Here is a 13,779-nt window from a genome sequence, read left to right on the forward strand (position 1 = left end):
TTTGTTTTAATCAATCACTTAATTGTGAATTAAGAGTAGTTTCAAAGCCTACTTGCTTTTTATTTTTGCTCTGACATCACCTTCAGTGAAGCAGCCTGCTCTGGCCCCTGTGTGTCACATCTGTGTCTATTTAGGGAAAAAGGCTTTACAGAGATAAATTAGTTTTGAGCAATGAAGGATGAATCTCTTGTGCCTGTTTTGACCTTGTGAGTAAACTACAAAAAGTAGAGCAATCGATCGCTACTCTCTGAAGATACTGCAATATTGTATTTCGGAATGAACGGGGGAGAAAAGGAGAAAAAAAAAAAGAAAAGTCAAGCCAGATGAACAGCTGTATTGAGATAAACCGTCACCCCATATGCTGAGGGAAAACAATCTCTGTGCACATTATGGAGACTGAAGATGAAAAAAATACACTTAATCAACTAACATTGATATTACTTCTGGCAATTAGGAACATGCTGGTAATGATATGAGTTTTCAGCTGTAAATAATTATGCTGCCTGCGGGCCATACTTTAATTTCTCGGCTGTATCTATAAACAATAATCAAACCAACAGCAGCAGGCTAAAAGTTGGAGATTTGCTGTTTGCGGAGCAGCGGTTAAGGAGCGGCTTATTGGAGCCCTGTGGTAATGCCAGCAGTCAGGGTCACCTTCAGGTGCTCCCTCGTCTGTGCAGCAGCACTCTAATGCACAGCTCTATTGATCACACTGCATCTGTCAACAAACACACACTGCAGTTACACACATAGATATGACCTCGTATCTAAAAGGATGCATACGCAGACACAGGGTTACACGCATAGTACACACTGAATAGGGCTCTTGCACATTCCAGTACAAGCGTGCATAGTTACACACATCAATGCACAGACACCCACAAAGGCATAAAGACGCATACACACAAATTAGAACACTGAAACACCACATGTGTATGACGCCACAGATGACCTCTCCTTCACACTGGCAAAGATTGGACATAGATTATAGATTGGATTTATTGCTGGGCTGTTGCGTTGGTTTGTGCTCGTGTTCCTATTAAACTGGTAACTCGGTGTAGTTTTACCCACATTGAGAGGAAAACAACTTAAGAGTGAGACACGACAGGTAACTTTTCTTGCTGTCAAACAGGAAGCGGCAGCCTGCTGATGTGGAAGGACTAAGATGAAGAGCATAATTAAGGAAACATATGAAAGCTGGCACTGGGCCTGAGATTAATTAGGTGTGTGTCAATACCCTCATCAATATCCGATTAACTAATGACACATGGCCCAATGAGAGCTATTGATCTGCTCCAAGTCTGCTGTGTTAATAGGTTGAAGCCAACATTCAATAGGAAAGCTGACAGAAAACTGAGAGGAGAGTTTGCTGGAGCGCAGGACCTGAAAAATCCCACAAAGTCAGAGACGTCCTCAGTGGTGAGTAGTCAAATCATATATGTGTAATTCAGTCTCGTGTGATTCCAGTGATTACCATGACCGCAACAGAACTTATTCCGCTTTAGTGGAATTCCCATGCTTTAGCGATAATTAAAAATGACCCCAAAGGATCTCACTCCCCAAATAGGAAAAAAAAAAAGGACTCAATCTAGATTAATGGCGGTGGAATCGCCAACATCATAAGTTAGCCTCTTTATGATAATGATTGTAATGATAATAATGAACACTTGGATGAAGGATGAACAATCCCCTGTCCTGCAGTTGAATCCCTACACAGGTTAATTAGGTAAGATAACATCATTAGCCACTCTCATGCTTGCACGGAGAATTAATTGGATAAGATGAAGATTTAGGACTATATTTAATCGAATAAACGATCAATGACAGCTAAGCCCAGGAATGTGAGGTCCAAATCGGTGGACATCTTATTGAGATCCCATCCAACCAGGTTAATGAGCAAAACGGAACAACATTGCAAAGATCCTCTGTGCATGCACGATATCGGTACATTCATGATACATCACCATGCTTTGTTAATCTCTGATCATGAGGATTGTATGTAAACCAACACCCAGTGTGCTGATTTAACATCAACAATCCAAAAGTTTAGATAAAACAAAACATTGAGCCTGTATTTGCAAAACAAATGAGGGTTATTCATTGCTACTACATATGAAAAATCTCTCTTCCACATTTGAAAAGGCCACCAGTGGCCTGATGGCTTTGCAGTCATAAATAAACCAGTGCGACTGTTTGTTCTAGAGGAAACATTAGCTATAATCCATGATCTGTTCTAAGGGGGGCATCAGCTTAATATGCCTTATGCCAAACGTGTGCGGGCCAATCCGCCGGGTGTTCTCTACCTATTCTTCACGGCAGCTGGAAAGCTCGCTGGTTGTCTTTGGCTGAGGAATTTGTTTGTGTGAAGTCCCTGTAAATAATGCATGGGCCGGACTTTTGTGTGAATTGTCATACACTACATAATGGATGTTTACAAAGCAACATGAGTGTTATACCTTGGGTCTGGGGGACTTCATTAGTGTAATTGTCACTGAAAGGTGGTGAAGCCGCCTGCTCTGCCTGTAATATCTCACTCTGTTGAAACAATAAGTGAACATGTCTTTGAGGGAGCGGCGTGCCACACTCCACATTAATAATGAAACATCATTTAAAACACAAACAGCGATGCCATCTGGTAGATGGGACTGTCACACAGTAGAAACTTTATCTTGGCACATCTCAACGGTTGCAGTTGGTGATGGCATGTGGTAGACTGTCAGATATTTGTACTTCTCCTAAATGTGAAATTGAATAACACTGAGTTCCTCATTTTATTATTCATCTGCTATTTTTCTGTGACTTATTTTCCTTTTCTAACTTCCATCAAGAAGATGGTCCCATTAAAAACGTCTCGGGAGAAGCCTGACATGGAAATGATGCATTTTCAGATGGATCTAGTTTGTAAACTGTATAATTCACTACAGACTTTCTCTTTTCAGAGTGAACATGAGGAGGTCACCTGATACTGTGTGTGCACGTGGATGCATGTGTGTCACTGAGTCGTCCCCCTGGCAACTGCGGTGTGGCCCGACCATGAAGAGAGTGAATATGGGACCTCATACCTCATAAGGTAACAAACCTCCTCATTCTACATAGTGATAATAACAATGTATGTATCTGATTCCTTATATAATGTGCTAGTTTGTTGCAATTGAGGTTGTTATAATTCAGCAGGCTCGTGTGCAGCAGTGAGGCCTTACCTCCTTAAAGTTAACCCTAGCAAAAGCTGTTACATTCAATTACAAAAATTTCCATAAATAAAACAGAACAGTGTTGCATGAATCTGAAATATCCTTCTGCGAGTGCACTTTACACTTACCAGTGCAAAAAATACGAAAAGAGCAAATGTGCATGCAAAACCTCTCCATTGCCTCTCAAAGAATAAGGAGCCTGGCCCTTTCTGACCCTTTTGTCAGCTGCGTGAATTCTGTGTCTTGAGGGAGACTGGCTGTTGTCAAACAAAAAGAAAAGACCTCTGTCCACCAGCAAATAAAACAGTCTTTGGAGCGCGGTGCTCCGTCCCTCGGTGACTATTAAATTACAGCCCTTATCCCAGTTTGTGGAGCTAAAACAAATGTCAAGAGAAGATTTCAGGTCGCACTATGCCATAGAAACACAGACCCCAGTGTCATTCTGGATTAAGGGTTGATTGAGCTTAGCCGACTAGTTGACAGAGGAGATGGTCATTCTCAGGGCATGTGTGGGAAATATGGAGAAAAGTCTTGCGTGTCAGATATCGTATTGTGTCATTCTATTGGAGCAACACACACATTTTGGTAACTGTAATGGTAACTGGTGTAATTATTAAGCAATTTCAGAAATATAGCAGGTCAGTTATTTTGTTCATATATCTGCATGAATACTTTATCATTAATTGATACACATAATGCAGAACATGGATAACATGGATTCTGGAAGTGTGACAGAGGGTCAACAGGCCATTGATTCAAGGGTGTATGTTTCTGTAATTTTACCCTTATTTTGATAGTCATTTCGTGAGGAATGTTGTTGAACATTGTGTGAATTCTAAATCTTAGGCAAGCAAATTAACATTCATAATATGTTACCAGCTGAGGCCTGGTGCAGCTGACCAATCAGAGCAGGCCTGAAGAGTGTGTAAAAACCCAGTGAACAAAACAGTGTATTTTCACTCAGTGTGCACAGCAGTGATAATGCAATGATAAGAACATGTCGATAAATCTGCTTTAAAGGAGGTATTAGCATTACCATGAACTATTTTGTATAGACAGATGTTTAAAAAAAAGTGATGCACACACAGATAAACTCTCTTGGTAACTTCCACATATGTTGCTGGGATTAGGTTGACTGCTAGGTTACAGTGAAGATGTGTACAGTTAGAAACTAAAACATTTAAGCCAGTATAGATTTGAACTTTAACTGCATGCTGGCTGGCGTTGGGTGTTGTAAATGAGCACATGGGATAATTTAGCACTGAATCACACATTGGACAATTTAGCACTGAATCACACATTGGACTCTCTTTGGAATGAGAACGGCTGTGATTAACTCAAGTCCAAAAACTGCGTTGTCCTCTGCAGGACTGCGGGGTTGGGTGCACGTACGGCCATCTACTCGCATATGGCTTTTGACCGAAAGACTGAACCTCAAGCGGAAAAGTGAGTCAGTCATTTATATGTTAACGATGGTGTTGGCAATCTCATTGGTCAGGGAGCCAGTATTTGGCAGGAGGCATGAAGTTTTGCCAACATTCTTAACAAATGTTATTTTTCTCACAGCATCACAGTTTTACAGCCTTTGTAAAACATGCACACACACACACACACACACTCCTACACACCCATTCATTTTTAGTAACTTAGTAGAAGAATTCAGCAAATTAAAAGCAGGGATGTTTAAGTGTTTTGAATGCAATGGGATACACATGTACAGGAAATGCTGCAAAGTACCTCTTTATCTAAAAGTATTATCCCTCTTCTGTGCAGCCTGTGATAAGCACCGTTGGATACAAATAGACACAGCTGGAAAGATCGCTACGAGTTTCTCTCTCCACAGTTGTTTACACAATCAAGTTTTTTGTGGGCCGTGATAAGGTGCATGGATATCCTGTGGTCTTTCCCTAGTTAATGTGTATGGACCGCACACTGGCTCCGCTTTCACTGAGTTATTACGCCAAGTGTAATTTGAAACAATTACAAAAACACTGGCCCACTTGTTACAACACTCATTTTCCCCTCACATATACAAACCACAGATTCAATAGCTTTACATGTTTTTCAATCACACCCAGTGGAGCAGTGTTCAGTGTGAAAAAGTATAGCATTTCATCCTCGCTCGCATGGTATGGGATAATCTTTCACATTTTGCCTGGGGTTTGTTTTGCTATTTCAGCAGAAACTTGTGCAAGCCATGTGAATTACCATAGGAAAAGATGATAAAAATACCAAATGATATTGTATCAGATGTAAATGAATAAACTATTTGAATAATAAGAGCAATAATTTGTTATCGGTTATAATAAGTTGCGTTTATTGTCCTTTTATTCTCTGAGATGCAATGCAGAGATAGCGGGTTGAGACACACACACGCAGCAGAGAGACAGTGCGACATTTCCCAGTGAGCTAATAAAACGGCTCCAAATTCCAGCTCTAATAACATCAACCAACTTTGTATTATCTGCCATGTAGACACATTAGCAAAAGCAGAACATTTTAGAATACTGCTTCCAATTTTCATCAGTTTTTGCCACATTTTTCCCTTTTTTTTCCCTTTCCTCATTTCATTTCGCAGGCATTGTTCAGAGATCCGGGTGAGCGCGTGATGATCTCTGGCACTTTGCAGCGATGGACACCTTTGGCAGTGTGAGTACAGTTTCACTTCTGGCCCCCTCGTAGCTCTGCATATCTGAACGCGCCAAGGTCAGGCCCTGTACCTCCATCCCTCTCTCCCTCTCTCTGAAGGTGCTGCTGCAGTCTGACCATTGACATTTAACATTCCTCTGTGCTGCCTCTGGGTTCTCAATGGGGGATTGAGGGGTGCAGAGGCCAGAGCCTGGTTCTCAAGGGTAGAAACAAAAAGGCTCTTGAAAATCCCAAAGAGTTCCCATGATCCTAGGGAAGACCTTGATCCGACTTGTGTTAGATTTCCATTCCATGGATTAGGGCACACAAAAAGTACATATTTGGCTGATTTATTTAGCACTCTGCCCTGGATTTCGGACAGTGTTTTGTGATGTTTTCGTTGCTTGGGACTGGAATATCTGGCATAGCGTTGGGGGTGGGTATGATAATTTGTATGGCTGTACATTTGTTTCCTTTTCCATTCAGCATTCATGGCTCTCACTGGCATTTCTAAGCCACAGCAGAAGCTTGTAGTGACATTTTCTGGTGGAAAGTTCTCAAAGTCATTTTTCAAGGTTTTTTTTCTTTCCCCAGTAACATACATAATCTGTTAGCATCAAAGGAGCACACATGCATAAATAATTGACTAATTCACTTAAAGGGGGCCAGCGTAGATTAATTAAGCTTGAATACTAATTATGTTTTCTGTCTACACCAACTGACGTGGTTGTTGTTTAATAAGAAAGTGTTTGGCGGGTCACAATTACCATCTATGTGTGCCTTTGAGAGGAAATGGCGGTCTTATCTTTTGGGATTTGAACAAAAATGCTTTGGATGTGTTTTGATTATTCTTGTGACATTTTTACTGATGTGGCTATTAATTGTTCTGGACTCGTCCTGAGGAGAACCATGCAGATACAGGATAAAGACATTTTATTGAAAATATAAGAAATGGGGTGTTCTTTGATTTACAGAAAATCAAATCACTAAATGAATCCGACATTTTTCCCAGGTTAGATTTTTCCACGGATAGATTATCAATGTGTGCAAATTTTATCCAGGTTTAGAGATCTGGTGGACAGAGTTGCTGTGCAGTAACACTAAATAGTGCCAGTAAGGTGATGTTTTGGCCACACAGTTTGTAGATGTACACTTGTTTGACACCAGGAAGAGACGTAACCACATGGTCTCTAACGGAAAGCAGGGGGCGTCTCCCCAGCTTGTGTGAAAAATGGTCGGTTTTAAGCGGCTGTTGCGAGGGAGACGTCTCTCCGCCGCGTCCCCACCCCCCTACCCCCCCACGGCACGCGGCAGGCTCGGCGACAGAGGACGGCTCAAAGCTGGGGCCTTGTTTACAGCTGCGCGGGGAAGAAAACAGGCAGACGTAAATGAGGGTTGACGGTTTCATGAAGCACAATTGGTTGACGGCAGATTCAATGTGACTGGGCTGAACTGGGCGATGATCCGTACAGTATGCAAAATTCACTTTCTAGCTGGTCTGTGCCCACCAGCCCCTAGCAGCGAGCGGTCTTCCCCAAGCCCTTCTAGCTACGCCTTTGAACGCAACAAGAACTGAACAAGGCATTGTTGTGCTCAATTCCTTTTGACAACAATCACATTTAAAAGGGGGGGAAAAAAGAAGGGAGGGAAAAATCATCACGGATTTGTCTTGTCACCGGTTATAAATGATTTCTCTCTTAGGTTGACTGCTAAGTAAGCAATTTATGTGCTGGCACAAAAGAGGAGAAACACAGGGGGGAGGTGAGGGAAGAGAGTCAGGGGCTATTTAACATGCGACTGTATGTGTATTCTGTAATGCACCCAAATGTCTTGGCACATGAATCCGCCGCGGCAGCTTCAACTTTATATATTTAATCTCAATATGAAAAGCGCATCATAAGATATTTAGGCCATCAGCATTGAAACACATCCAGTTTATTTCTCAGGCCCCCTTTGATGTCTTTTTTTTCTTTTCTGTCAGCGACGAATTGTTATCGTTGTAGAAATGCAACATCTGCACGTTCCATCCGGTTATGGCACATTAAACAACGGTCCTTGTATTACAAGGAGCACGCTGTCACTGTCAGTCGGGTCGAGGGAGGGAGACGAGAACCAGGCATTCCTCTTTGCTCTCTAGATGGAGCCTACGTGGTGCCGCACGGATTAGATTTTTAGTGACAACGACCCAAAGCGTTGAGCCCGGGGTGCATATGTACAGTACTCCCTCTGTGTACTTTTGCGCGTGTGTATGCTAAGTATTTCTTACAGTAATTGAACTCGCAGAAAGGCTAGAATACAGTCATGCACATCCGATGGCTTATTGACATTTGCGGGAAATAGAGATAATTAACTTTCTGAATTTGCTTCTATATCAGATGTAGGACTAGAAATATGACCAGAGCCCGTATGAATAGATATGAAAAACATTGCATTAAGCTTAGTGCATTCTGTGCATTAGGGTTATGACATAAATGGAGTTTTATCTTAAAAAAATTGTAAGGAAAAAAACAAATGACTCACGCTGCTAAAGTATAAACGCTAACAATGTCTTTAACGGATCACAGTATCAGTTGTTAAATGTTTGACAAAATTCTTACAGTATGGTGTGAAATTTAGTGTAGAGGCTCATTTGACGATTTTTAGAATAAGCACAGGCTTATATAATTGACAAGCTATGTGCTGTACAGCTCATTTTCTTAATGATTGTCTTGTTCATAACAACACTATTAATTCTCATGTAGCGCAAAGCAAGTTGTGAATGTATGAATTTTAAATTACCTCAATAACCTGATTAATTTTCATATTATTGTGACAGGGACGTCCTTGTTTTGCAAATGCAGGCAAACAACATTTGACATGGAGAAAAAGGTGTAAATTATGAAATTAATAAAGAAAAAAATAGGAAAACGGAAGGAGACAAATCCAGCTCAGGCTGAATTTGGCCGCGCTCTCTTCTCACAGTACGTGCAACTCGGAGAAACTGATTGGAACCCAGTCGAAAAGAAAATGGTTTTTAAATAAGTTACAATTAGATAAGCATTAATCTCAGCGGTATAAATGAATGTCTTGCTGTAGGGCTTGTTGAATGTAAAAACAGATTTACAAAAACTCCTCTTACCAGATTGGTCTGGAAGTCGTCCTCCTCTATTTTAATTGCTCTGTCATTTAGAGTCGAAATAAGCCCCCTACCCATTCAACCCCCTTGATTTTGACTTTGAAATTAAATATTGTATACAAATGCATGCTGTTCATGGGCATGAGCACAGTTCATCATTGGAATCTGCATAAAATGATGCTTAAAAAGCTCCATACGCTTTGAGCTACGGAGCTCTTTTATATGGTGCATCCTTACATAAACATATCCATAACGAAAACAACTACTTATGCCATTTACCTCGGCATCCTTATTGTTCTGCTCGTCCGCAGAAATGAGAGAAATGTGGGACTGGGGAGTTTGTTCCACACACTCTTGATTTCAAAGGAACCCATACATTCCTCCTTCTTTCCATCCCAGGACTGTCTGGACCACCTACAGCAGCATTTACAATCACGTGGATCCAAGCATGTATGGCTATAAAGCAAATATTTTGAATTGAAACAATCTAATTTGCTTTAGATAAATAAATGGTCTTTCTCCAAATTCTCTCTATGCTGTGATTAAATCAACACTTTTCCCTGATGATTGAGTTTTCTAGCAGATTGGCACATTTTGCAATATGCTGTGTAATCTGGGTGCATCACTGGGTCCTGTCATGGCGTTATTTAAATAGTAACTTCCCCCTTCTTTTTCAAGATATTTAATTTGCGTGAATGGAAATAACGAGGAGCGAGCTCAGATTTCCATACTCATTTGCACGCCGTGTCCGCGCACTCTCGCGACGCTTGTGCAGAAACGCATAATGTTCCGGGAGGAGCGTTGTTTCCCATCCGTTTCCAGACACAAGGAGGAAGTATTTTAATGTGACCTTCATTACGCATTCATGTCAACTTTTCTTATCTATTTATGATTAAATTCTTTTCCACTCCTGTTGTTCAATTAGTGCTTGACCCCTTTAGCGGCGATGTAAATTAAATGACATTTCAGTGTCGTCCCATATTTAAAATACTGCGTTAGTTGCGGATCATAAATGATGATCTTCATTCTGCAGCTAATTTATTCATTTAACAATTTCCCTCCAGAAGTTACAGCAGAAGGCTCTGCAGCAACCTAAGCAGAAGAAATCCAAGTCGGCTGAATTTCTGATGGGTGAGTCCTGCTTGATGAGTTATTGCTCATAATTTGTGTAAGGATTAATTAACTAATTACAGACAAATGGCTTTGGGCTAAATTTTGCTCTTGCTTGTCAGGGCGCAATTTGTAATTATTTTAATCATTTCTTCTTCTTCTCTTTTTTTTTCTCCTCCTCCTGCAAGATTCTGATTTAATTTTAACCTAATTGTGTTTTAGTGTCATTCAAGCAGGATGCACTTGTGTATTTTGGGGCCAGGCAAATCAAACCAACAGAAGTGTTTTTGTCATTAAATATGCTTGTTTTTTTGTTTTTTTTTCCAAATCTATCACTCTGACTCAACTACTGAATTTGTGTTTAGCGTCATCATTTGAACATTTTTTTTGGGTCGTTTTATTTACATTTCTGCTCATTTTTCTCAGGCGACGAGAGGGAGAGTGCTGCGGCGGTGGTGGGCATAGCAAACCCAGCCTTCGACGGAGGAGGAAGCGACGATCTCTCCGCTCCTCCGGATTGGCTGGGGAGGGAAATACGAGGTGACAGGCCAGATAGCACCCTCGCAGCTCACCCCAAAAAAACGGAGCTGCGAGCCCCTGCCAAAGAAAGAGGTGAAGCTTCATTCTTCATTAGTCTCAAATTTGTTGACAGTAGATGCGTTTCCTGATCTAACCTTTTCACTCACTGTCTCTTTCTTCTCTCTCTGTCTATATTCAGGGAGGGGGGGGTGGGGTGGGGGGCGCCTATTCCTATGGTCCCTGCATTCCAAAGCGAGCATGTCCTAACAAGCAACCCTCGTATAACTTCTCCCTCCGCTGAACGCTGCAGTAGTGGGTGTTCTATCTCTATCTAAGTACCCTCGACACAATCAGCCTTGACTCCCACTCTCGGCTACATGCCTTGTGGTGGACTGGAGTCATAGGAGAGCGCATTTACATACGCTACTACGCTACCCGAGCCGATCCGCTGTCTGTGCGGTGTACTCGCAACGCCCCCGAAACACGGCTTAAGGCCAGCCAGGCATACGAATATGCCCCCTTATAATTCAGTATGTCAGGGAGAACTCTTGAGGAATGGGATGGTAAATTAGGATGCATTCAAGGTTGCGAGCGTGCCAGTTTTCTCAGGGATGAGTCACATGTTGGGATTTTTGATTTAATGCTGGTTATTTTGCTTTTTGCTGCGCATAGGTAGTAATTATTATCAATTATTGTCATGATGTTTTATGGGCAAGAGGTAAGAATGCACTTGTGTGTGTGTGCGCAGAGTGGGCCGGAATATGAACGGAAATTATTGTTGAGATGTGTTGAGGAAAAAGTCAAAACCACAAACACCTCTGAGACAGCAGGATAAAGCCTCATCTGAGGTTGTAATTAATGAAACGCTCCTTCACTCCTGTGGAAGATGACGCTAAATTTAAACTCAAAGTAATGAAACATTGCTTTGTAGGCGTGTTCATCCTTGCATCATGTTCTTCTCCTTATAAAATGAAGGAGAACAAAGCGCAACTGTGTAAAATGATTTATGAGCTGATGACTTTATAACTTTTTTACACGCAAAACATAGCTCGGCAGCTTTCATCATGTCGTCCCAGGACAGCAGAGGAGTTTCTCGTATATCTTATCTCGAGTGATGGGGTAACTAGTAGTCTGTGCCCCCTCCTGCCTCGGTTTGGGGATAGATGATGTGACTGGAAATGCTAATTATGGAAGAGGGCTGGACAGAGAGGCCCTATCTCAAATTAATCCTTCATGGGAAACTGTTGTGATGGGGTATTGTGTTCTTACTCTCAGGCCAGGTTTGTTCTTAACATTAAAGGCCTGCGTTTGCATACACGTCTGTAAGACGGAGTGCCCACAAAAATTGCAGGGGGCAGTAATGTCTACTCCTGGCACGTCAGCAGCGTGGATCGAGGCAGATGGAGGTCTTGCACACCCACCATCTTGTCTTCATCACTCAGAATATGTCTCTCTTAGAGTGTTTCCATTTTGTCACAATTGTTATATAGGTGGATATGTTTCAGTCCCCACATTTCCCCGCTGTGTGGATGACATACAGTACACAAATCAGCATGTGAGCAACAAAACTATAGACCCGGCCTGCTATTGGTTCTGCACCAGTAGCTCATGTGGGCAAAGTTACTCCAAACCAAAGAGGTCGCCTGGGATATTCTGCGATCCCGCCTCTCTCTTCACTTGAATTGCAAAAACAAAATGTGGCACATGATATACGTGTAAAGCTCACCATGAGTGCAAATTAAAGAGTTTATAAATATGCAGAACATGAACAGTGGTATCAAAGCCATATCACATGAATATCTCAAAGGACTTTATATATCACATGACATGTGTTTTATCAGTTTATGAATTTATAATTCACTTTTGTTTGTTGTAATTACATTGAATATAGGATGCACATAAACAAATTCTAAATCATAGCTAACAAAATTACCTTTAGAATGGAGAGAGTAAATTTAATGAACACATTTGTGCCTTTATTAGGACGACGCCAAGGCCGAGCGCTTAATGTTTGACACTTCTTGTTTGGCTTTTCAAAAAGTCTTCCATTATTTCTTCTTCTTCTTCTCCAGAAGTCACTCTGCAGTAACTACTGATTCATATTGCACATGCAAGAGCGGGGAATTGGAATTTTCATTAGAGAGATGAACTGGAGGACAGCCAGACTATTTAGGTAAATCAAAGATATGATTCAAAAAGGCGATTCCACGAAGCTACCACCATTATGCAAATTTGTGTTTGAAAAAAGGGTTTCATAACCTCAGAGCTATTTGCAGAGGAATTGTTCAAACTCTCTGGTAACGACGTGGAAGGATTCAACGTGTGAGATTTCACAGGCAATTTACGGTTGGTATGGCTTCTTCTTCTTTGCTGCCTTTGATAAGGACTTAGTTGCGGTAACCTCCGATCTTCCTCGTGATGTTTTTTGGTAGTGGGCTGATGGAGCGGTGGGACTCATATGCAAACATGCACATTTATATGCGTCCGAGCGCCGGTGCCCTCACAGGTCCTTGTGTGGAATATATAACACGATTTAATGCGCCGTGCATTTTTTTTGGGCGGCACAAACTGAGTAATACAAGTAAAGCAATTTAGATTTGAGTGAAATATTCAAGGGCTGTAATGAGAATGATTTGGGGTTAAGAAAGCAGCTTGGTGGGGTGCACTCTTAATAGAAAGAGCCCCGGAGCCATTGGATTCCCATAAACTCTGTGGAGCAGACTTGATACCCATAGGTCAGTGATTGCTAATAAGAAGTCAATGGGACATGGGCTCAGGTTATTTTCCTTTGGATCTGCTCCTCCAAACTTGCCCGGTCCTCTGGGCCGCTGACCTCAGAGTATTTAGAAGGTATTGTCTTTGAAATTCCAGGTACTTTTGAGCTTGTAGACTTTCTCATTAGTTCCTTTTGAACACGGCAAACATATGGCAGTCGTATTTAAGAGATTGCCTGCCGTGACCTTTTGCAGCATGCTAATTAGGCCCCAGAGCACTGCAGGCCGTGGAGAGGTGCACTGAGAAACCCAGTGCTTTTTTTCCATCTCGCTCTCTCTTCCTCTCTCTCTCTCTCCGTCTCTGTACTCCCATCTCATCTCGGCTCTGCCTTATCTCTTAGCAGCCGCTGCCCCGGCCCTTCCAGTACGGGTTTGAAAATTAACATTTCGCTTCATGTGCTTCTAATAACCACTAACCTGAACCTGTACTACTCTCTCTCCT

General features: G+C 41.7%; 1 protein-coding gene across 1 annotated transcript in view; it reads left to right on the forward strand.

Moving 5' to 3' along the window:
• The first annotated feature begins 5,822 nt into the window (after positions 1-5,822).
• ofcc1 (orofacial cleft 1 candidate 1) overlaps positions 5,823-13,779 on the forward strand; it is a 69,772-nt gene continuing 61,815 nt past the window's right edge. Inside the window, exons 1-3 of the mRNA XM_076161062.1 lie at positions 5,823-5,840; positions 9,999-10,069; positions 10,481-10,656. Of these exons, the coding sequence (XP_076017177.1) occupies positions 5,823-5,840; positions 9,999-10,069; positions 10,481-10,656 (265 nt within the window). The remainder of the gene's footprint in view (positions 5,841-9,998; positions 10,070-10,480; positions 10,657-13,779) is intronic.

This window comes from Genypterus blacodes, unplaced genomic scaffold, assembly GCF_046128005.1.
Source record: "Genypterus blacodes isolate CSIRO-AG114 ecotype Tasmania unplaced genomic scaffold, CSIRO-AGI_Gbla_v1 ptg000110l_1, whole genome shotgun sequence".
In the NCBI taxonomy this organism is placed as follows: Eukaryota; Metazoa; Chordata; class Actinopteri; order Ophidiiformes; family Ophidiidae; genus Genypterus; species Genypterus blacodes.